At 41.0% G+C, this 22760-nt stretch overlaps 2 protein-coding genes across 2 annotated transcripts in view; both read right to left on the minus strand.

The window, feature by feature from the left end:
* Window positions 1–2064, minus strand: part of NEK9 (NIMA related kinase 9) — a 39554-nt gene extending 37490 nt beyond the window's left edge. The window contains exon 1 of the mRNA XM_052646169.1: window positions 1712–2064. Within this exon, the coding sequence (XP_052502129.1) occupies window positions 1712–1930 (219 nt within the window). The 5' untranslated portion in view covers window positions 1931–2064. The remainder of the gene's footprint in view (window positions 1–1711) is intronic.
* Window positions 2065–7352: 5288 nt separating this feature from the next.
* The window catches only part of TMED10 (transmembrane p24 trafficking protein 10), a 34789-nt gene continuing 19381 nt past the window's right edge, over window positions 7353–22760 (minus strand). Inside the window, exons 3-5 of the mRNA XM_052646574.1 lie at window positions 18502–18575; window positions 11358–11484; window positions 7353–10915 (exon numbers count right to left, since the gene is read on the minus strand). Coding sequence (XP_052502534.1) covers window positions 10794–10915; window positions 11358–11484; window positions 18502–18575 — 323 coding nt within the window. The 3' untranslated portion in view covers window positions 7353–10793. The remainder of the gene's footprint in view (window positions 10916–11357; window positions 11485–18501; window positions 18576–22760) is intronic.

Below are 22760 nucleotides of genomic sequence, written 5' to 3' on the forward strand. Positions count from 1 at the left end.
TTCATGAAGACTTATCTGCAGCTCCTAATATTCACTCCATTTTATAACATCTCTAATTTACTGATGTTGTTCCCCAGCTCAGAAGCATCCCCACCTAAATAACCCTCCCTGTCCTTTAGGATTGCTGTGCTGGGCCTTTGAAACTTCAGCAAGAGATCAATGAACCTTCTACTGTGCACTCCCTTAATTTCCTTCCACTGAAATAAATGTCCATTCTTTTACACTTATATACACATACAACTTAAATGCTATTTGTTACTAACAAAACTAACATGTCTTGCCACTGAAATATATGCTTCTTGAGGGAAAAATTTGCTTCTAATTAGACCGTGGTAAACTCACAAAAGTAATAAACATTTGATGTTATGGATAATGCTATGCAATTTTGGGGAAAGTGTAATCAAACTTAACTTAAAACAACCTTGGTAATCAAGTTCAATGCAATAATCATGGAAAGGCATGGACAAGCAGATGTGACCTTCCATTCCAGCCCAGGATTTGCTTCTAATTTAAGTGAGCGAGTCACTTAAATATACTACCTTAGTTTCTTCAACTATAAAAATACGAATACCAAAGCACATCTCCTCATTCTCATGAGAACACTAACAGTAACTCATAATACATTAATCTTGCAACCACCTCTCTCCTCACCCATCTTTTAGACTTAAAAGTACTTGGAACACACAACAGACCTGCAGACAGATCAATGATAGAATCTCATCTTCAGCAACCCCGCACTAATTAACTATTCTGAAAGCAGAGTTTTAAGACTTTAGTGATGAAAGTTTATGATCAATTTTGGAAGTAGACTCCCCACTCTAGGGTTTTAATCAGTGAAAGTGAAGTCGCTCAGCTGTGTCGGACTCTTTGCGACCCTGTGGACTGTAGCCCACCAAGCTCCTCCGTCCATGGGATTCTCCAGGCAAGAATACTGGAGTGGGTTGCCATTTCCTTCTCCAGGGGATCTTCCTGACCCAGGGATCGAGCCCAGATCTCCCGCATTGCAGGCAGACGCTTTAACCTCTGAGCCACCATCAAAGAATCTCTTCAAAGGATTTGTATGTGTGCAATAATGGATAGGCGGGAAGGTACCTTTACATTAAGTTCTCAAAGAAGTCCTTTATCCCTCCTGAAGTTAAGAACGAATGGTTTAAAATATACCAAAAAAAAAAAAAGTATTTCCCAGGCATAAACGCTGCTGGATCATCACTGATGAAGAAGCCCACACGCTACAATCTAACCAATGACCTTTAAGAAAAATCCCCGAGTGTTCATATCTGAGCTTAAAGATTTGGCAAAGCCAGTGGAGCTGCCGCAGATGTGGGAATTTTCAAGCTGTCCCCACCTCTCCACCTCAGCCTTGGAGAGATGTACAGCATGAAAGGTAGGAAGTTTTGACAATACTCCCCATTCATATACTACTTTAACTCACAGTCTCCAAAGTATCCTCCTTCGATGATCAAAATAATCTTAAATAATATTACTTTTAAGGTACGTTGCTATTTCTAATTCCAACTTACAGACGGGAAAACTAAGGCTCAGAGAAGGTTCAATGCCTTGCTCAGTCCCCATGGTAAACAAAAACGACCGGTTAGAAAAACCAGTGCTGTTACCAACTCCTAGTACAGGAGCGGTGAGTACCCCAAGACAGACACCCCTGCGGGACCCGATCGCTGAGCGAGGACGAGGCGGGGGAGAGCGGGGCCGCTACCTCGGTGCGGCGGTACAGCGTGGCCTCCCCGAAGGCGCCGCGGCCCAATACACGGATGGGGATGTAGTGCAGCTCCTCCTGCTCCGCCGCGCCGCCGCCGGCTCGCGGCACCGGACCGGCGCTGGGCCCCGGGCCCGAGTCCCCGCCACCCCCGGACTCGCTCCCAAAGTCCGAATTGAGGGAGTCGCAGTGTCGCTCGTACTCGCCCAGCACCGACATGGCGGCGGCGGCGGGGACGGGACCGGCCTGAATGTCCCCGGTGGCGCTGGCGGCGCTGCGCCTCTCCCGCTTCAGACGCCGGCCCGCGGCCCCGTCAGCCCCGCGGCCCCGTCGGCCCTGCCACCCCGCGAGGCTCCATGGCGACTCCTTCCCCCTTGGCCCGGAAGCAGTTCTGAGTGCTTCCGGGCCCAGGGGGTTTCCTCCTTTGCCGGTTGTTCCTTTAAGCCCCGGGGCAAGATTTCTTTCCCTCCATGCAGGCTGGGAAAACGAAGCCTCGGGCAGGGGTTGGCGGCGCCCGGTGGAGACCGAATGGGACCAGATGGCTCCCGCAGGGGCAAGGGCGTCCTCCTCGGGTCTATAGACCCCTCCCCTGATTCCTAGCCCGGTGCCCAGTTTTGAGGTCCAGAGGTCGTCCAGTCTCATCTTGGCGCCAGGCCTGTCTCAAGGGCAGTCACTGGGGGAAGCAGCCCTTCCTAGCGTAGCACAGCGCTGTTTGTTTTAGAGAATTGTTACAGCAAAGATATCTTTGCGTGCGTGTTAAGTGGCAGTGGTGTCCGATTCTTTGTGACCCCATGGACTGTAGCCTGCCTGGCTCCTCTGTCCATGGATTCTCCAGGCGAGAATACTGGAGTAGGTATCTTCCCAAACCCAGGGACTGAACTATGTTTCTTAGGTCTCCCGTTTACCTCACCTCCCTTCCCTCTCCCAGCGTAAAATTCTTGCCTCCTGTCATCTTTTAGTGGGCCCAGTTATTTCTTCCAGAACTACCCTGGGTCCCTGTCTTCCACACATCTTAGAGAATATTTGAAGTCAACCCTCCTGACACTCACTCCTCCCTTTCCAGATTTCACATTCTTCCAAGTGTATTTCCAAATCTCTGACCACCTGATGATCTCATGCAACATTCTTCATGCCGTAAGTGCCAGATACTGTAATCGGAGGTGGGGAATCTGCAGAGCCCTGAAGTCACTAAGAGAACTGCAATACAGTGGAAAAGCGTGTTCCATCAGTTATGTGCCTTGAGCAACTTTACATCGCTAAGGTAACTTTTTAGTCGTAAAGTTATGGGAATTATTGACCTACAGAGATAACAGCTAACATTCATTATATTTATTATGTTCCTGGCACTATGCTAAAGGTTTTCTTTCCATGTGTCATTCCATTTAATCTTCACAGTATTCCCATTCTGCAAAAGGAGCTGAGATAGGGGGTTAAGTAACCTACTATATGTTACATAGCTATTGAGGGGAGCTGGGAGTCAAAGCCCACACAAGGCCTGGGATCTCTTTCAGAGGGCAGGATATTTGGGGGCTAAGAGAAGATCATGTGGATGGAGATCATGGTATTTGTGGGATAGAAGCAGAAGACAAGGCCTCAAATATTTGTTTATATAGAACTTGATATTTCCTGTGGGCAATGGAAAATACTAGACATTTTTAAGCAGAGGAGTACATGATCTGTGTGTCTGTATGTCCTGATTTGCTGGGGGGGGGGGGGGTCCCAATTAATACTTTTCCCCACAGCATAATTAATGAGTCTTCTTTGTTCATGTGCCCAGCACAGATAATAAATAGTAAGGTCACCTTGCATAAGACCAAAGCTATACTTTACAAAGAACTGATGACAACATGGAAGATAAAGACAGGAGGCCTAGAGACAGGCACTCAGGTGCTATCAGTGTGAATGGAGAGGGGGGCCAGATTTAAGAAATCCATCTGAGAAACATTTAGAACTTTGTGATCAGTTGGGATATGGTTGGTGAAGCAAATCTGAGTCCAGGAGACTTGCATCTAGGTTTTTAAGTAGGTGGATAGTGACAGCAAACATAGGAGGAAGAGAATGGGTAGAATGGGGTGAGGGGTATGGGAGCTAATGAGCTCACGTTCCTCTGACCTGAGTTCATCAGGGTTCCTTTTAAAGTATGATATCCTACACTCTGTGTAACATTCCACATTGGGTCTGAACAGGAGGGACTTTTGTCTGTCTTGATTTGGATCCATTTTTTCTATTAGTGTACCAGACTTGGTACACTAATGTGTCTAATGATGGTCTGCTTATACTGTGCTTATATTTAAGCAAACCTCTTTTTCACATCCAATCTGATCCAAAGTAACACAGTTCTCCCTCCAGATCACATCACTCCTTATTTTCTTCACAATGTTTATCTTTAAAATTGATGTCTTATTTATTGTTTACTTTGACTACCTCCATTCATTAGAACATAAGCTCCCTGAGAGCCCGGATTTTGCCCTCTTGTTCACAACTATGTATCATCAGTGCCTAGAAAAGTGCTTGATATAACAAGCCTAAAATTTATTTGTTGAAAGAATATCAGGTCATTGTTATTGCATATGTACATCTCTTAAACCAAAATGCCTGACTGATAACACCCTGTTAGATTTTCTACTGGTTTCATTCCAGGGTTCTAGACTGTACAGATAGTTTTCAATTTTCAATTCATTCATCCAGCAAACACTAAGTACCAACTTGTGCCAGGTGCTGGGTTACAACAGAGGACAAAATAAACATGGTTCCTCTTCTCCTGAAGCTTACAGTCCATATAAACAGACAAATAACCAGGCAATTACAATGGTGTCTAAGTGCTATTATAAGGAAAGCACAATCTTCTAGAAAGGTGTTTAGGAGGGGCATCTTTCCTTTCCAAGACAAACTAGCTGGGTTAGTGAAAGCTTCCTTAACATCTACAATGTTAAGTCAGTGGTGGCTAAAGCAAGCATGGAGATCATGCTGGACAGAAGCCATCCCATCTACTTCCTCCTATGAATTAGAAAGCACTTTGAGGACAGGTATTGCTTCTTTTTTATCTGGGTCTACTCCAGAGTTTAGTTCAGCACATTAAACAGATGATCAATAAATTTTTGAGTTGCATGGAAAAAACAGTTGCTTATAGCTAGAAGTGCTAACTTGCATTCGGAGAAGCTGAATAGGTTTCAGCCAAAGCTTAAAAATTCATTTTTGTGTGGAAACTAAAAGTTTGCAATGTATAAATAGTATTCTATAACTTGGTTAGCCTGATATTGTGAATTATTCTGGTTATAATACATAGATAAAAGCTTAACAAATGTCCCTTTCCATCTTAGACAATACAAAAGAGAAACTCAAGCTCAGCACTTCATTACATCAGATGTAAATGAAACTAAATATCTGACTTTTGAATACTCATAAGCCCAGAAATACTCAACATTTTAAAGGTATAACTGATTTTAAAATGCTTTTGGTAAAAACTGGTATTTCCATTTTATATCTTAACAAGTAAATGGTTAAATTGCCGAAGTACTTAGCAAAGTCTATAGCTTTGTTGTTCAATATGGTCACCACTAGCAACCACTTGAATTATGGCTAGTCTGAATGAAGACATGCTGTAAAATGCACACCAGATTTCAAAGACTATAAGGAAAAAAGAATGTTAGACATCTCAGTCATTTTTACATTTCTATATTGAATTTTATGTTGAAATTCTATTTTGGATCCGCTAGACAGTATTACTTCCCTGGTGGCTCAGACGGTAAAGTGTGTCTACAATGCGGGAGACCTGGGTTCGATCCCTGGGTCGGGAAGATTCCGTAGAGAAGGAAATGGCAACCCACTCCAGTATTCTTGCCTAGAAAACCCACGGACGGAGGAGCCTGGTGTCCATGGGGTCGCAAAGAGTCGGACACGACCGAGCAACTTCACTTCACTTCACTTCAGACAGTATTACACACTATTTATAATAGCCAGGACATGGAAACAACCTAAATACTCATTAACAGATGAATGGATAAAGAAAATGTGGCACACAGATATCACAATGGAATATTACAATATACAATGGAAATTCAGCCATCAAAAGAACAAAATAACGTCATCTGCAGTGACTTGCATGGACCTATATTGTCATACTAAGTGAAGTAAGTCAAAGACAAATATGCTATCGCTTATACGTGGGATCTAAAAAAAGTGGTACAAGCAAACCTATTTACAAAACAAATAGTCACAGATGCAGAAAACAAACTTATAGTTATCAAGGGGGAAAGCAGGGGAGGGATAAATTGGGAGATTGGGATTGACATATACACACTACTATGTATAAAATAGATAACTAAGAAGAACCTATCATATAGTACAGGGAACTCAGTACACCGTAGTGACCTATTTGGGAAAAGAATCTTAAAAAGGGTGGATTTATGTAAGTGTGTAACTGATTCACCTTGCTGTACAGCAAAAAACACAACACTGCAAATAAAATTAAAAAAAGTCATGTTCCTTTATACTTTTTAAATGTGGTACTTGAAGGACTTGAGTAAGAACATAAGAAGGGTTGGAAGAACTCCTACAAATTAAAGGGTCTTGCCCCACTCCAGTACCTTTGCCTGGAAAATCCCATGGATGGAGGAGCCTGGTAGCCTGCGGTCCATGGGGTTGCTAAGAGTTGGACACGGCTGAACGACTTCACTTTCACGCATTGGAGAGGGAAATGGCAACCCACTCCAGTGTTCTTGCTTGGAGAATCCCAGGGGCGGGGGAGCCTGGTGGGCTGCCGTCTATGGGGTCACACACAGTCGGACACGACTAAAGTGACTTAGCTGCAGCAGCAGCAGCAGAAAAATTTATATTATTCATGGGGCTTATGCTATAGGAGATTGTAGCAGACTGAACAGATAATTTGCAGAACATGCACAACCATTTAACAAATATGATACTGCTGAGACAATTACATTTAAATTTAAATTCACACAAACATTTTGCTGCCTTCACTATTTATGTTCTCTAAAGTATCAGGGAGAAATGAGACATTTTCTAAAGTATTTCAAATGTTGAGAACCACTACTTTATAAACTAGAGATTCACTGACATTAACTTTTTTTGAGGATTAGAGAAAGAGGCTAAATTGGAGGCTAGCTAGTCAATGTGTAAAGCACTTCATGGTGACTCTTATAAAGAAGCTTTATGGAAAATACTCAACTGCAAGTAAAAGGAAAGATGATCTTGCCTTTACCTGCTGGAGTAGCGTTTTACATAGATGTGTTGGTCCAAAAAAATAAGTCCTAGAGGTTCTAAATTAGGAGGGGTATTTTGAGAATGGAAGGAAAGGGAGAAGACTCTATAGGAATAACTTCAAAATCAGTTTCTAAAACAGAGAAGCTACAGAGAATTCCTGGCTTACAGAACCCTATTTAGTCTTTCTGAATTAAGAATATTATTTCAATATACATATTATATAGTTATACATTTACAAATTAAGTATAATGAACTTTTGCTAGATCACATAAACTTTATCCATCTGGAGTACACTACAAATATTTTTTTCTCTAATTTGTCACATATAATTTGCCATGCTTTTAATACTGAGGAATATGGAGGAATTATTGCCAATCCAGACAAACAGATACTCATGAGTAACAGAAAAATACACCTAAAATGGTTTCTGCTAGCCTTTATTTGAGAAAATTTACATAAAAATCCCAATCCAACACTTACAAGTGCATCTGTATAAATCCCACATGCCTCTTTCCATTAAACAAACAGAAAAACAGCTTATGACAGGGGCTTATGACAATGATATAACAAAGCATACTTAAAACTATCACTCTGATCAGTAATTTAGACTGTGTTGAACCACAGATCCCCAAATGGAGGAAAACAGATAACATCCTTGTTTTTAAAGTTGATTTGCTCTTGCACTAGTCTTTTATCAAAAAAGAATAAGTTTACTTTTCAGATAAAATCAAAGTATAATATCAATGAACTTTAAACCCAAAGCACAAATGTCCAACTTGGCAGTCTTGACATGAGGAAGGGAAAGGACGTGAAAGAATTTCAGTTTCATAGTCACGTTTGGGAACAAAACATTAGCAAAATAAAATATCTTCCTCTCCTATCTTCTTCTTTGACACTCTGTCAGAAGACTACAACCAACGGAGCAGCTTTCATTGCTTCTAAAAAGGGGAAAGACACCAGTTGGAAACGAGGATCTTGTTTGGCTAATGGTACGAAACAGAATTTCACCTTTAAATGTCTGAAGATGGAGCTTAACTCACAGGTTGGGTTATTCTCGCCCGTTTCGATGTATCCTCTGTTGTTTAGTATAAGTAATACCACAGACTTCCTCAACATCTGTTGCTCTTATGGGGTGTCCCTGATGGCTCAGATGGTAAAGAATCCGCCTGCAATGCAGGAGACCTGGGTTCGATCCCTGGGTTGGGAAGAACCCCTGGAGAAGGGAATGGCTACCCACTCCAGAATTCTGGCTTGGAGAATTCCATACTGTATACTCCATGGGGTCGCAAACAGTCAGACTTTCACTGAAACTAAACACTGTTGCCCTTATGATGAGATCTGGCTGTCCGGGTTTCAGAAGCAGTACCTATTTCTCAACAGCAGATGGCAGTGTTACACAAACTGATGAAAGAACCACTTCCATGCCACATGGGAGGAATTTGTTGAGTGTGTGCTCAGTTGCTGAGTCGTGTCTGAGTCTTTGCGACTCCATGGACTGTCTGTCGCCCACCAGGCTCAGACTTTATCCATGGGATTTCCTAGGCAAGAACACTGGAGTGGGTTGCCATTTCCTTCTCCAAGGGATCTTCCTGACCCAGGGATGGAACCCATGTCTCCTGCATTAGTTAAGTGTATTCCTTACCACTGAGCCATCTGGGAAGTCCAAGAATTCATACAGGGAGTCAAGAGAGGATGAAAAGCCTTTTGTGTTTACAGTAGCTGGAACATTAACAGAACAGGCTGAGATTTTAGCAACATAATTTGCCCCCCTTCCCCCTTCGTACTTTATCCAGGTCATCACAACAGTGTTCTGTTAATTCTAATATGCTGCTTCTTAACTGCAAGCTGCACAGCCCTAAGTCCTGTAATTCTTGTCATTGCAATGGGACAAGCCCTGTAAGAGTCAGCAGACTTAAAAAACGAGAGAGAGAGAGAGAGAGAGAGAGTACAGAAAGGACAAACTCCCACCCACTTTACTGGGAGAAGTGGGGAAAATGTCAAGTGATATTATGTCACTAACTGTCAATGAACATAGTCATTTGTGCCCACACTCTTATTCATATTAGTATTGGCCTTTAGGCAGGCACATGTCCCAAAACGACTCTTGGCTTTGCTTTTACAACAAATATTTTCAAGTATTTACTCGGTTCATGATCCTTCTAGGTGTGTTTACTTCATATATCTTAATCTCTTCATGAACACATAAGAACAGAAATTAAGTCGGTGACTTACCATGTAAGAATACTCGGCAAATTTTACTTGTTTTTTCTTCTGTAGAAGTTATGTTAAAATTTAAGCAACCACAAAACTGACAAAGGACTTGTATCTAGGATATATAAGGAATTCTCAAACTCAATAGCATAAATCAACTATACTTCAATTAAAAAAAAAAACCTCAGTAGGGAAAAGAACACACAATCTAATCATAAAACAGGCAAAAGAATAGATATTTCACTGAAGAAGATATACAGATAGCAAATAAACACATGAAAAGATGTTCAACACCATTTGCTAATAGGAAGATACAAATTAAAACCACATGCCTCTCAGAATGACTAAAAAAAACTTTTTAAAAAATAATAGCAAATACTGCTGAGGATGTTGAGAAACTGGATTGGTCAGACATTGCTAGTGGGAACCTAAAATGACACAGTAACTCTGGATAAAGAGCAGGACGGCTTCTTACAAAAATAAATGTGTGTTTACCATACAACCCAGCAACTGCTCTTTTGGGCACTTATCCCAGAGAAATGAAATTTGTGTTCACATAAAAACCTGTACATGAATGTTCACAGCAGTTTTATTAGTAATGGCCCAAAACGGAAAACAACACTGATGTCCTTCAATAGGTGACTGGTGAAACCACGGTACACCCACACCACGAAAGACTCCTAAGCAATAAAGAGACACAAACTACTGACATATGCAACAACTTGGATAAATTTCAAGGGCATTATGCTGAGTGAAAAAAGTCAATCTCAAAAGGTTATATATATATACCATTTATATAGCATTCTTGAAATGACAAAATTAGAGAGATGAACAGCTTAGTGGCTGCCAGAGGGTGGGGCTTGGGGTTACAGAAGGAGATGACTGCGGCTATAAAAGGGAACCACAGGGATCCATGTGATGAAATGGTTCTGCATCTCGTGGTGGTCACACAAATCCATACATGTGATAAAATTGCGTGGAACTAAACACACATAAATACACAAAAAGAGAAAAGTTCAAGCAGCTGAGCACAAATGTTTTAATTCTCTAAAGTGAAATTTTCTTTAAGAGCTATCCACAGTTCAAAGCTCATTTCTATGAGGTGTCACAGCCATCACCCTTTTAAGAGACATAAAATTATGAAAAGGTATCACCAGAAGCTAACTAAACATTTCAGCTAAGGGTCAAGAGAAAGTTAAGGGTGTTGTCACACAGAAATCCAAAGAGGACAATCAGAAAGAAACAAGTTCAACATGGTCATACAAATGTTGGTAAAACAAGTAGAATGGAAGCCCAAGCTGGTGAGCAAGTGGGAGAAGGAAAGAAAACATGGTTCAAACAGATCATACGAGGAAACCCAGTACAAATGCTGGCTTTGGCATTATCTAGGTAACCCCTGTTTTTTGTCATAGGTGACTCTAATAATAGTCTTGTTGCAAAACCAGTCCAAATCCTACCAGGTTAAAAAGAAGTCCCTCTTTGACTTCTTGGGTGAAGGTGGTAACCCACGTCCTCCCACATCAAAGAGATCAGTTCTGGCAAGAAAGCTCCAAGGTGCCTTGATGGTGCTGTTGGTAGGATGCCTTTTGCCAGGCATGTCCCAGCGATGTTCTGCTGGCCAAGATTCAAGGTGGGAGGAGACTGGGCTATATTACTCAATCAACTTCTTGGCTTTGAAGAAGCGACGCAAGTAGAAGACCTGCCAGGTGGCCAGACCAATGAGGCAGAACATGGAAAAGATGCTGAAGTACAGGACCCGAGTGTTCGTGGACTCTAAAAAAAAAAGAAAAAAAAAGTGGTGTAAATATAGTGGAGTGAGGCTCAACAGGCTAAATGGCCAGGGGAAAAGGCAATTAATTAGCTTCACTCTGCCCCTAAACCTTACCGTAGGACTTCAGATAGTTTTTTCTTTAATTTTCATTATCCTATATGTAAATGTTAAAATTACAAAGATTAGTGCTATTAATTTGATACACTAAGCTGACTGATATGATCAATTGCTTATTACAGAAAAAAATGCTATTCCCTTGAAAATCAAAGAGGGCTCATTTACCTGTAACAGCAAGAGCACTGAAGTGAGCAATTGCCCTTTCATAAAATGCCCTTTGGTAAAACTGAGAAAAGGGTACACCAGAATTTAAAGTATGGGGACCTGTCTCCTTTACGGTGCTGAGAAGTAAAAGTCAGTGAGAAATAAGAGTCGCCCTCCCCTCACCATTGGTATCGCGCATTTCTTCTTCTCGCTTCTTCATGTAGGCAAAATCATTAACAATAGACTCTGAAAGGTCTTCTAGGCGTCGCAGCTCCACCTCCAAAGGTTTGAGCTTCTCAACTTTTGCAATCTGGAAAAGAAAGGAATTATAAACCCATTCCCTAAAAAAATTGCTCTGGTCAAGAACACTATGTAACAGAGGAGTCTTTTTAAAAGTTTTACCGATCTTAAAATCCGTCATCATTCTAACACATTTTAAAATTTGGGGTTCTTCCCATCCCTACTGTCTAGATGTTTCCATCTCAGACTTTTTATATACTTTAATTTTGATTAAAACCTCCTTAGAAATACTAATAATATAGTAGGCTATATTTCCCAAGATTTCTGACTTTAATAAAGCATTTTACTTGCCATTTCACTTTTGTCTAAGAAATAAGCAATATTATTAGACGTAAGTGTGAGCATCATAGTATTAGTCAAATGTGATTTTAAGAAGAAAACATACTAAATTCCCAATAGGGAATGCACAGGAATGAGAGAGTACAGATAACTATAGCACTAAGATAATAACTCAAACTGCAATGCCAGTTATCAAAATAAATCCCCAAGGATATCCCTGTGTGCTAAGGAATATACAGTGTGAGAAATAAACTTGCTTCTTTTTTCAACCCAGACCACTGTGAAACCTCTAAGAGCATTTAGTAACTGAAGGCACATATGACCAGAGCAAGGATTTCATTATCCTATTTGTTTTTTCTTATCAATCTTAGATTATGATTTACTTTAAAAATGGGAATATAGTATCAGAGCTTTCCATATCTTAAAACTCATGCACCAGTTGCTCTTAATTTTCTACCACAGAGAATTCTTCAAAAAATATTTCTGCGTCTGCTTCTTTATTCCCTATACATTCTCTACATAACTCCCTACTTTTTCTTCTCTTTTGTCCAATGAAACTTTCTTGTACTTTCTCTGTTAAATGTTGACAGCACTTAACATGGAGTGAATGGGAACAGTTTGAGGGTGTTCTTATGTTCTATTTACTGAAGAACAAGCCAAAGTTATTAAAAAAAAAAAAAAGAAAACTAGAAACTGTTAAGATAGGGATATAAAAATTGACTTTATATTTAAGGTACCTAAAAATATGGTGATGGGTTTGTAATGATCCACCTAAGTTTTCTTTCACTGGATGTACATTTTCTTATAATTATAAAGGGTTGGGTAGAGTTAATGGCATGACTGACAGCTGCAGAACAGAATAAAGCTAACTGGGTATGAGATTTACACAACAGTCAATACATTGAGCTAACACTCCTAGCTGAACACACAAATGTCAGCTTTTACCATTAATCTACAATACATATCTATTAATTGATCTCACATAGAGATGGAGAGCAAAGAACCCTCCCCCCGCCCCAGGAAAAGGATACAAGACACAGAATTAAATAAGTTGAACCCTAGCCTGTAAACATTTTCCCTCCTGGTATAGGCTTTCCCCTCCAAAGCTTCTTGAATGTGATAGTATAAAGGCAACAGCATGATATGTCTTTATAGAGGTAAATGATTTAAGGCTCCCGAGATAGAACCTTGGGCTTCCCTGGTAGCTCAGCTTCCCACCGTTGCTCCCTGCTGCGTGAGAGACCTGGGTTTGATCTCCGGGTTGGGAAGATCCCCTGGGGGAAGGCATGGCAGTCCACTCCAGTATTCTCGCCTGGAGAATCACCATAAACAGAGAAGCCTGGAAAGGGCTCCCGTCCATGGGGTCGCAAAGAGTCGGATACAACTGGACAACTAAGCACAAGCAGACAGAAACTTACAAAAGGAACGGGAAGTGAAACTGGCTGCACCTTTCTCTGCCAGCTGAAACTAATATTCTTAAAAATCACTTTGAAGACTACTTCTAACTCCCCATCCTGTTTTTGGGTTAAGAAACAATAGCCCAAAGACCCAAGATCCAGAACAGGAGGACCTAATGAAAATAAATTTGGTACTGAGAACAGCCTTAGTAGACAGTCTCCTCAACCTGCTCCCGGTCCTTTTCCTTTCTGGTGCCTCCCTAATATTTTAGTTGCACAAGAAACACATTCCTCCTACTAAAGAATTTAAATTATTCAGAAGTAAAGAAAATAGAAACAAAAGGCCCATCTTCACAGCTCCTCAATCCCTACATCTGCCCATTCCTCCCTAAAGATAACTTTGGTTATGACTTTAGTGTATATCTTTAAAGACTTTGATAAAAGATACCACACGGTTTATGCCTTTGTGTGTATACAAATGTACAAAGGAAAATATAATTTAAAACGTATCTATAAATATGACCATAAAGTGTATGTTGTTCTATGGCTTCCTTTTTCTCATTTAAAAAATCTTTCTAAACACTTCAGTGCTTGTAGATTTACCCCATTCTTAATTGCTGCACAGTATTCCATACAGTACAGGGGCCACTGTTTAATCATTCAATTTCCTAACCCCTTTTCTGGTATAGATCCTATTCTAGACTCTATACTTCTATTCATAACATATCATCCAAGTTGAATCTCATTTCCCCAATGAAATCCCAACTCAATCCTGTCTTTAATTCAGTAAATTATCTCCACACTTCTGAGTGGGATGAACATCAGTACAAAGAGCTAACAGGAAAATCTGTATCAATATCCCTACTGACTGTTCTGCTACTCTAAACATCTGATTTAATGTTCATAGAGTCTTTAAGAATGTAAAATTAAACCTGTTTCGTGGAGGCAGGCCATTATTATCCTAGTCTACTCTTCTCTTCCATGACTAGAAGGATGACGTGTGTTTTGCCAACAGTTTGATAAAAGCAAAAGCCTATTTCACAGGTTCTCCACTAGGAGGTAGCATTCCCCTTTTAGGCTGCATTTAACCATTAAATAAATACCAGGGCTAAGAGAGACTTCATTTTACAAATGAGGAAACTGACGATTTCATAAAGTTACTCAGTCCTCTGAGTGCAAGACCAAGACCACCAGTACCAAAGTCTCATGACTCCCTATTCAGGGCACCAAAGCATTTATTTAGCATCAAAACTCCAAAGCTCTGCTATAAAATGTAAGCAAAAACGAATCCCTGACTTCCAAAAGCACACATATTCAGTGTATCCAAATCCCACCTATCTTTCCAGCCTTAACCATGAAGCCTCCTTTAACCACTACTGTCCACACTGATCCCCTCTTCTCTAAAGCCCCACAACACTTAAGACTGCCACACAATTAACACTCAGACACTGTCATATCCACGTTGTTTTGTTTTTTATCCTTTTCCCCCACACTAGTTTGGATCTTGAATGCAACAGCATCAGAATGATATATACTTTGTGTCGTCCCACATGCCTAATATAAGGTACATACTTGAAGCTGACCCATTATGTCCATTCTATGCCTTCTTCAAGGAGTCAACTTCCTATAGCAGATATTAAGTGCTGCTGGTCCCCTGAAGCAAGTGCTTCTTGAATGTTAAGAGCATCAACTGTCAGCATTCACTTTCACCAGGCCCACTGCCTAGGAGAAAGTTTTCTCTACCACAGTATCTATCACTCTCATCTGTAGTGGAAGGTATTGTTTGAAAAAGCTTTCCCTGCACATCTACAATACCTTCCAAATAACTGTGAAGTTACCCTTAAACTATACCCAAATCTTCCATTCCTCTAATGATGATTTGAAATCCAAAGAGTTCAGAGTTCTATGTAATCATACCAAGGGAAGGTGATAAATCTGAAAGACTGCTTCTTGAAACACACACGTGGAACCAGCCTCTAGGGGATCACTGGATTCTTTCCCTTGGTGGAACTTTGAGAAACTCAAGACAGAAGCTTCATGAGGAGAGCCAGATTCAGGCAAATGACTGTTATCTCCATACCCGCATCCTCAGCCCCTGCAAATTTTAGAAGCATAGCAATCAAAGAGGAAACCACCCAGTCTTAACACAATCAAGACAATGAAGATAGACTTACACCCAAAGCCAAGTCTACTTTTGCACGAGGGCACATGGATCACAGGCTTCTTCAACGAAGCTCAGAAGGTCAACAACATGCCAAAATAAGTCCAGAAAAGACTGCCAATCTTAGGACTAAATGAATGAAATTTAGAAAGATCCTATTCACTCTGTCATAGCCATGTGGCAGCTTCTAGGTGGGGTAGAAGGGAGCTAAAATCTACTGAACTGATCGCCTATGTGTCAAGTAGCTTACCCATGTTATTTCATTTAAGCTATGTCAAGAAAGGGCTTTTGGATCTAGTATGTAGAACCAGAGTTCCTCCTTCATGAGGGCATTCAGAGAAACAGCTTTTGAAAAGGCTTCAGCTGATGCTTCAAAAAGTGCAACTGTGTTTTTGGTGTATCTGTTGGTAGCAAATGGCATACTAATAGAACATTTAGGCAAAAAATGATTTTAGTTGTGCTGAAAATACAGACATCTAAGCAAGAAGGGACATACACAGCCCAGTGAGTTAGAGGATATGTCAGACAGCTCCTTCCTGGTGGGATAACTGCCTTTATTCCCACAACTGTAAGATTAGATAATAAGTCCCTGCAAACAGCTGTTCTAGCTCACAGACCACAAACTAAAAAGAAATGGCTCGATTCACATACTGATTCTACCAAAATGGTACCCTCTTAGGGGCAAAAGATGGTGGTGAGAGATCCTTAAAATCTATTGGAGGGAATTAAAAATGTTTTATTTCTGAGGAAATATGCATTCTTTCTATTTAAAGATTTCAAACTACAAAACTACATTTCTTTACAAAATGTCAACCATTCTGCCTTCAAATAATGTCACCTTACATTTGTCAAATGTAATTTGACAATGTAATTACAAATTACATTTGTTTACATAGCAATTCACACGCGTAAATTCACTAAACCTCCATAACAATTTGGCAGGTAGTGTGGTTCTCTGTCCAGGTGTTTAGACAATGATTACTACTTAATTGTACAGGACCATGTGGGATTTCAGAATTATGAAGTCCACAACTGTGAGGCAGAGAGATGTTCGATGTGAAAAAACATTAAAAGAAACATGCCACCTTCCTGAATTCAAACACTGATGCCAAAGGGCCCCACTCCTCTGGAGATAAAGCCTTGCCCTTGCCCCCAGGGCCTGAAGTTAAATGCCTCAAAACCTCTACATATGCCCAGTGCTCTCTGCTAATAAACTACACAGCAAGCGCTTCTATCATCCATGTTCCTGTCTCAGGCACTGGACGAGCAACAACTAAACAGCCATTTCTGAGCAAGGTTCAAGGGAGCCGGCCTAGCTCTGGCCTGAGAAATGGGCCGGTCTTTGGCCTGTGTCATAATCACGTCATCCTCTGTCTCAGTTTGATCTGCTTTTTGATTGAGGGGTGGGGGAGTGGGGAGGTAGGTCACCGAAGAAAGTAGTGGGAGGAGTTTCTTGGTTAAGAAAGAGAATTTTGAGCTGTGTTGTAACCATGTGCGTAAAGAAAGGCTTAGGACGTGCTAGGCTGCTGAAGCAGGAAGCAGCAAAGGAAGCACCGTGGTTTCCTTTTTGCTAGGGATTCCCCTCTTGGGTTAAGTAAAAGGTCAGGAAAGATAAAGGCCCTTTCCTAGTGTCAACAAAGTCCAAGGATGATGGAAATTCCAGGTGTCGGGGTATGGGGGTTCTAAAATGCATACGGTGGATGTACACATCACTGTATATGTAAACTGAGAATAACACTGTCTGCTTTAGAGAAGCAGCAGCTATGTCTAGCATCTAATCTGAGGGTGAGACTATAACAGCAGTATTCAAAAACTGGAAATTCTTTTACCTGTTCTTCAACATCATAATAATACAACATTTTTCTTAGTGTTTTATATCATACAATAGTGCTTTAACTTATTAAATACAATTAGGATTCCTCTGACTCATAAAAGTTTAAAAGGATTTTTCAATTTACTCTTAAGTTCATTGAACAAAAAAGCTCTTGGCTTTATTTCTTTTAATTAAACTAGCCTGGAGACAGAAACAAGCCAACCAAAGTCTCTATCAGGAATTGCCTTCCATTCACAACTGCATCACTTGCTCCGATATACTGCCTACAAATAATTCAGTCTAGTTTTGTTCAACTGGACACATGAACTAAGAAAAAAGAGGAGAGACCTGGAGAGCCACAATTACTGTACTACTACTTCCTGTTGCAGAGCCAGCCACTGGCTTCCAATCCTCTTCCATTTTAGGATATTTCCCTTCCAAATTCTGACCAAAGATAGAATAACCTCTCCTGTTCCACCATTCCTAGAAAATTCTCTTAAATCACTTCAAGCAACTTTCCTTTGTTTATTCAGTTTACATTCTTCAAAATCCATTTAATACTTCCTATAGCCCATCTCTTCTATATGCCTTTAGGTACTTTCATAAAAAGACTGACCTCGGTAAAAACACTTATCTTTCTGTAAAGATCAATCCTCCAGTCTTAAATAGGTCTTGTGGTTTTCACAGGTAGTCTTCATTTAAAGAAGCTGTGCTGCCCCCAGAGTCTCTCACAATAGATTAAAAGAGCCCAGTCCCCCTCCCCTAATTTTAAGCACACTTCCAGCTCCCTGCCACCCAAATAAACGCCTATTTTTACTACAATACATGCTGTCAGCAAAACTCCAAGTCTCTTGTAGTTTTCTTCTTCCATCTTGCTCTCTTTTTGAAAAATTTGAAATTATTTTAATTAAAAGCTACTTTTGATTATTGTGTTTTTTCAAAGACAACACAATTGTTCAAGTCTAAACAGCACTGAATCTAAATATACACATAGCTGTCAGTCTGGGAATAAAAACCATAGGAATAAAAAAAAATCACTTTTCTTAACCTTGAACATCAACATTAATGAATTCTAGCTTTTAGAAATTCTAAATATATATCTGGTTTCTGTCTCAAAAGCACTGCTGGCATGTGCTTGAGTGTTTTATCATACCAACATTTCTATGGGACGGTTGGTCCAGTCATTTGGCTGACAGCACAGCCAGAATTATTGTTCAAGGCTGTTAACACAACTTTTTTATATCAAGCTGGCTGTCACATGACTGCTGAGAAAACCACAGCCTTCTGGGCAAAGCACAGCCTGCTGGCCTGACTAGGTCACAGAAACCTCACAGAATGGCAAGCTACTGCCTCCACTGGCTGTTAAGCAGGACGTACCTCTTCGTAATTTTTCGCTTCCACTCCATGCTTCATGTCTAGGATCACGAGTTGGTCAGGTATCCGCCCTGTTCCTGAGAAAGAAATCAAAGGGTTCATTGTGAGGAATATTTAAAATTCCGGGAAATCACCCACCCGCCCTCCCTCTCCCTAACCCCTACCCTCTCAATAGAGGGAAACAGTCGCAACTCCTCCCCCTACTCAGCTGCAGAAAATTCCTGGCTCTGGTTAAAAATCACAAGCATTCCAGACAAAGCCTCTATGTGTGTGGGGTGCCGGAAAGCGACAAGAACATGCTGCTGGCAAACATCTCTGAGGGAGCAGGACACACAATCCTGCAGCTGGCAGAACAGGAACAGAATGGGAGAGGAGAGCACACACAGGCTCACTGGTTAGGAAACCCACTGTGGGGCACAGACCAGCAGGCAGTGGGCACCCACACAGGCTGCTCAGGCACAGTTCCACATCTGAAAAAAGTCGACCTGCCAAATTCTGAGAGAAGGATTACTAGGTATATGCTGAGCTTGGATTACTTAACACAAATATGAGTACTGAAAACTACACAGGATTTGTCTACTATTCCACTTACTTCAAAGGTTTTGGTCAATGTAAGGCCATTTCAATAGGTAAATAAAATGGTACAGGACTATCCCCACAAAGCCCCTAGAGGAGCCCAGGAAGAAACTTAATAGTAAGAATACAATTCTCAGGAATACTTCTTACAAACAGAAAAGTCCATTTGGGATATAGTAGGACCAACAGAGCAATGTTCCCATGAGAAATGGTAATCTGATCAAAAAGAATTCTACTCTTATCAAGTAGGAGAAAGGGAAAGATTGCAAAGGGCCCCAGAAAACTGCTCAGTACTCATCCTGTAAAATTCACCTGATTACTTATAAAACTAACAACTACCTGCATGAAATCAGGAGTTCTGGGAAACAGTGCCACTTAACCATTGTGGTTTCTGAGACCATAAGCCATACAGAACGGTACTGTACCCTGAGAAACACTGGAGGTTTTCTGAAACATCAATTCAAAAAACAACTCACTGAGAACTCCCAAGGTGCTAGGACTGTGGTGGTGACTGCAATCTGTGCCTTCAAATAATCTGATGGGCATCTAAGACACAAATATGCCTAATAGCACAGTGAAATACAAAGGAATCTAAAACTTTAAGGAAAAAACCAAACCAAAAATGGTTCAGATAATCCTGGCTATTGAGCAAAGGTTAGAAGAGGGAAGAGATTAGCTGTGGACAGACATCAACACCTGAATGCAGATAAAGAAAGTATCTAGGCAGAAGGGAACACATGGGCAAAGACTCAGCTATTGAAAGGAATGGAGGACTTCCCTGGTGGGTACAGTGGATAAGAAACCGCCCACCACAACTAAAAAGTAGTCCCCACTTGCCTCAACTAGAGAAAGCCTGCGAGCAGCAACAAAGACTCAGCACAACCAAAAACGAATAACCAGGAAGGAAGAAAAGAGTGTAGCACGTTTAAAAGACAGTAGAGACGTTCTTTTGGATAAACTGGACATATCAAGTTGAAAGCAATAAAGTAAGACTGAATAGGTAGGATCAAGAAACTAAGCCCTGGTGGTCCAGAGGCTAAGGCTCTGCACTCCCAACAGGGGACCCTGGTTTAATCCCTGGTCAGGGAACTAGATCCCACACGCCACCACTAAGAGTTCACATGCCACCACTAGAAAGTCTACATGCCGCAACAAACACTGAAGATTCCAAAACTAAGGCCCGGTCAAATCAATAAACAAATACTAGGGAAAAAAAAAAAAAGAAACTAAGCCAAATCACAGAGCCCTTCTGAGCATTAAACCAATTAGGGTTCTAAGAACAAAAGAAAGCAAAACAAAAAAGGGACCCTCATGGAGGTCTCTTCTCCCAAATCCAAGTCTTTTGCTTCTTTTTCCTCATTTAAAAGTGAAATCCAAGCAGCTCATAGCTCCATCTGCTCCAAATGATCAAGATACTCTCCTAACAGACTTCTCCCACAATCTCTGTCACAGCACAGCTTTAGCATTATTCAAACACAAGAGAAACCACAAAACCACAGACCATCGGAGTCAGACCATACAGTTTCTTGCACAGAATAGCCAGCCTATCCCCTTAGCTGACATCATGGCTCTACAGGGTCTCCTTTGTAAAAACACCTGTTAGTAATCTCTCTTTGTACTTGCCTGGCAAATGGACCATCTTTTAAAAGGTGCTCCAAAGACCATGGGGTATCAGGTCTTCATATCAGAATAAACAAATGGATAAACACAAATAAAACTAGAAATTCAGTGTTGACTATGTGTGTGTATACACGTTTATATATATATATATATATATATATATATATATATGTACACAGTTTAAAACTAGTTCCTAGGCATTTACATGCACGGCATCAGCATATAAGAAATTTAAAACAAAAGATCTTTGCTTTCAAAGAACTCAAAATTGGGAGTGTAAAATATACACATAAGACATTTAAACAACACAAGGTTGTGTGTGTGAGATACATGTATCTCCAGTAGTAAGTGATGCGCTATTCGGAAGAAGCCACAGTTACCCCCTTGCTATTTCTGAGACATGCTCAGCATCTCAAGGTGTTTGCTTTTTCCCCAAAGCCCTCATGACCATCTGACTTATATTTGCCTATTATCTACTTGCTCCAGTGAAAATGTAAGCTCCATTGAGAGCAGAGACTTCTATTGTATTCATTGCTATCTCCCCAACACCTAGAACAGCAATGGATAAATCAGTTAATTGAGATATTAAGCAGACTAGAACAGCTAAGGGATGTATTAAAAAAGATGTATTCTAAAGGTTCAAGTCAGTTCAGTTCAGTCGCTCAGTCATGTCCGACTCTTTGCGACCCCATGAATCACAGCATGCCAGGCCTCCCTGTCCATCACCAACTCCCAGAGTTCACTCAAACTTACGTCTATTGAGTCGGTGATGCCATCCAGACATCTCATCCTCTGTCGTCCCCTTCTTCTGCCCCCAATCGCTCCCAGCATCAGGGTCTTTTCCAATGAGTCAACTCTTCACATGAGGTGGCCAAAGTACTGGAGTTTCAGCTTTAGCATCAGTCCTTCCAATGAACACCCAGGACTGATCTCCTTTAGGATGGACTGGTTGGATCTCCTTGCAGTCCAAGGGACTCTCAAGAGTCTTCTCCAACACCACACTTCAAAAGCATCAATTCTTTGGCGCTCAGCTTTCTTCACAGTCCAACTCTCACATCCATACATGACCACTGGAAAAACCATAGCCTTGACTAGATGGATCTTTGTTGGCAAAGTAATGTCTCTGTTTCTCAATATGCTATCTAGGTTGGTCATAACTTTCCTTCCAAGGAGTAAGCGTCTTTTAATTTCATGGGTGCAATCACCATCTGCAGTGATTTTGGAGCCCCCCAAAATAAAGTCTGACACTGTTTCCACTGTTTCCCCATCTAAAGGTAAACATGTTAATATAGATGAGAGCATTCCAGCAAATTAATAAATGTGACAAGTTTAGAGGGAAAAACGAACCAGAGTGGCTGAAGCCTGATGGGCAGAGGGTGATAAGGCTGGATGGAACAAGAGTATAAAGGCTATTAAAAGCCATGGTGCCTAAAATCTCGTCTAGCTTGAAAATTTCATGATTATGGGGTTCATTCTACAGAACAGGAACATTACTGCCACTATAAAGCAGCAAAAGCTTTCAAAGAAGGACTGATATAATGAAAGTTTTAGGAGATAAATCTGGTGGCAGTATCTGGATATATGAAAAGCAGGGATACTAGTTAGAAGGCTACTGACATAATCCACAATTTTATAGTCAAGAGTTCAGAGTTGTGTGGTGGCAGATATAGGAGGTATTTCAAGGAGATCCAACCAGTCCATTCTGAAGGAGATCAGCCCTGGGATTTCTTTGGAAGGAATGATGCTAAAGCTGAAGCTCCAGTACTTTGGCCACCTCACGCAAAGAACTGACTCATTGGAAAAGACTCTGATGCTGGGAGGGATTGGGGACAGGAGGAGAAGGGGACGACTGAGGATGAGGTGGCTGGATGGCATCACGGACTCGATGGATGTGAGTCTGAGTGAACTCCGGGAGTTGGTGATGGACAGGGAGGCCTGGCGTGCTGCGATTCACGGGGTCGCAAAGAGCCGGACACGACTGAGCGACTGAACTGAACTGAACAGCATAACTTGATGACAGACCAGAAAAGACATAAGTATGTAATTTCAAAACTGTGAGCCCAGAT

The sequence above is a fragment of the Budorcas taxicolor genome, chromosome 10 (assembly GCF_023091745.1).
Source record: "Budorcas taxicolor isolate Tak-1 chromosome 10, Takin1.1, whole genome shotgun sequence".
Taxonomy (NCBI): domain Eukaryota; kingdom Metazoa; phylum Chordata; class Mammalia; order Artiodactyla; family Bovidae; genus Budorcas; species Budorcas taxicolor.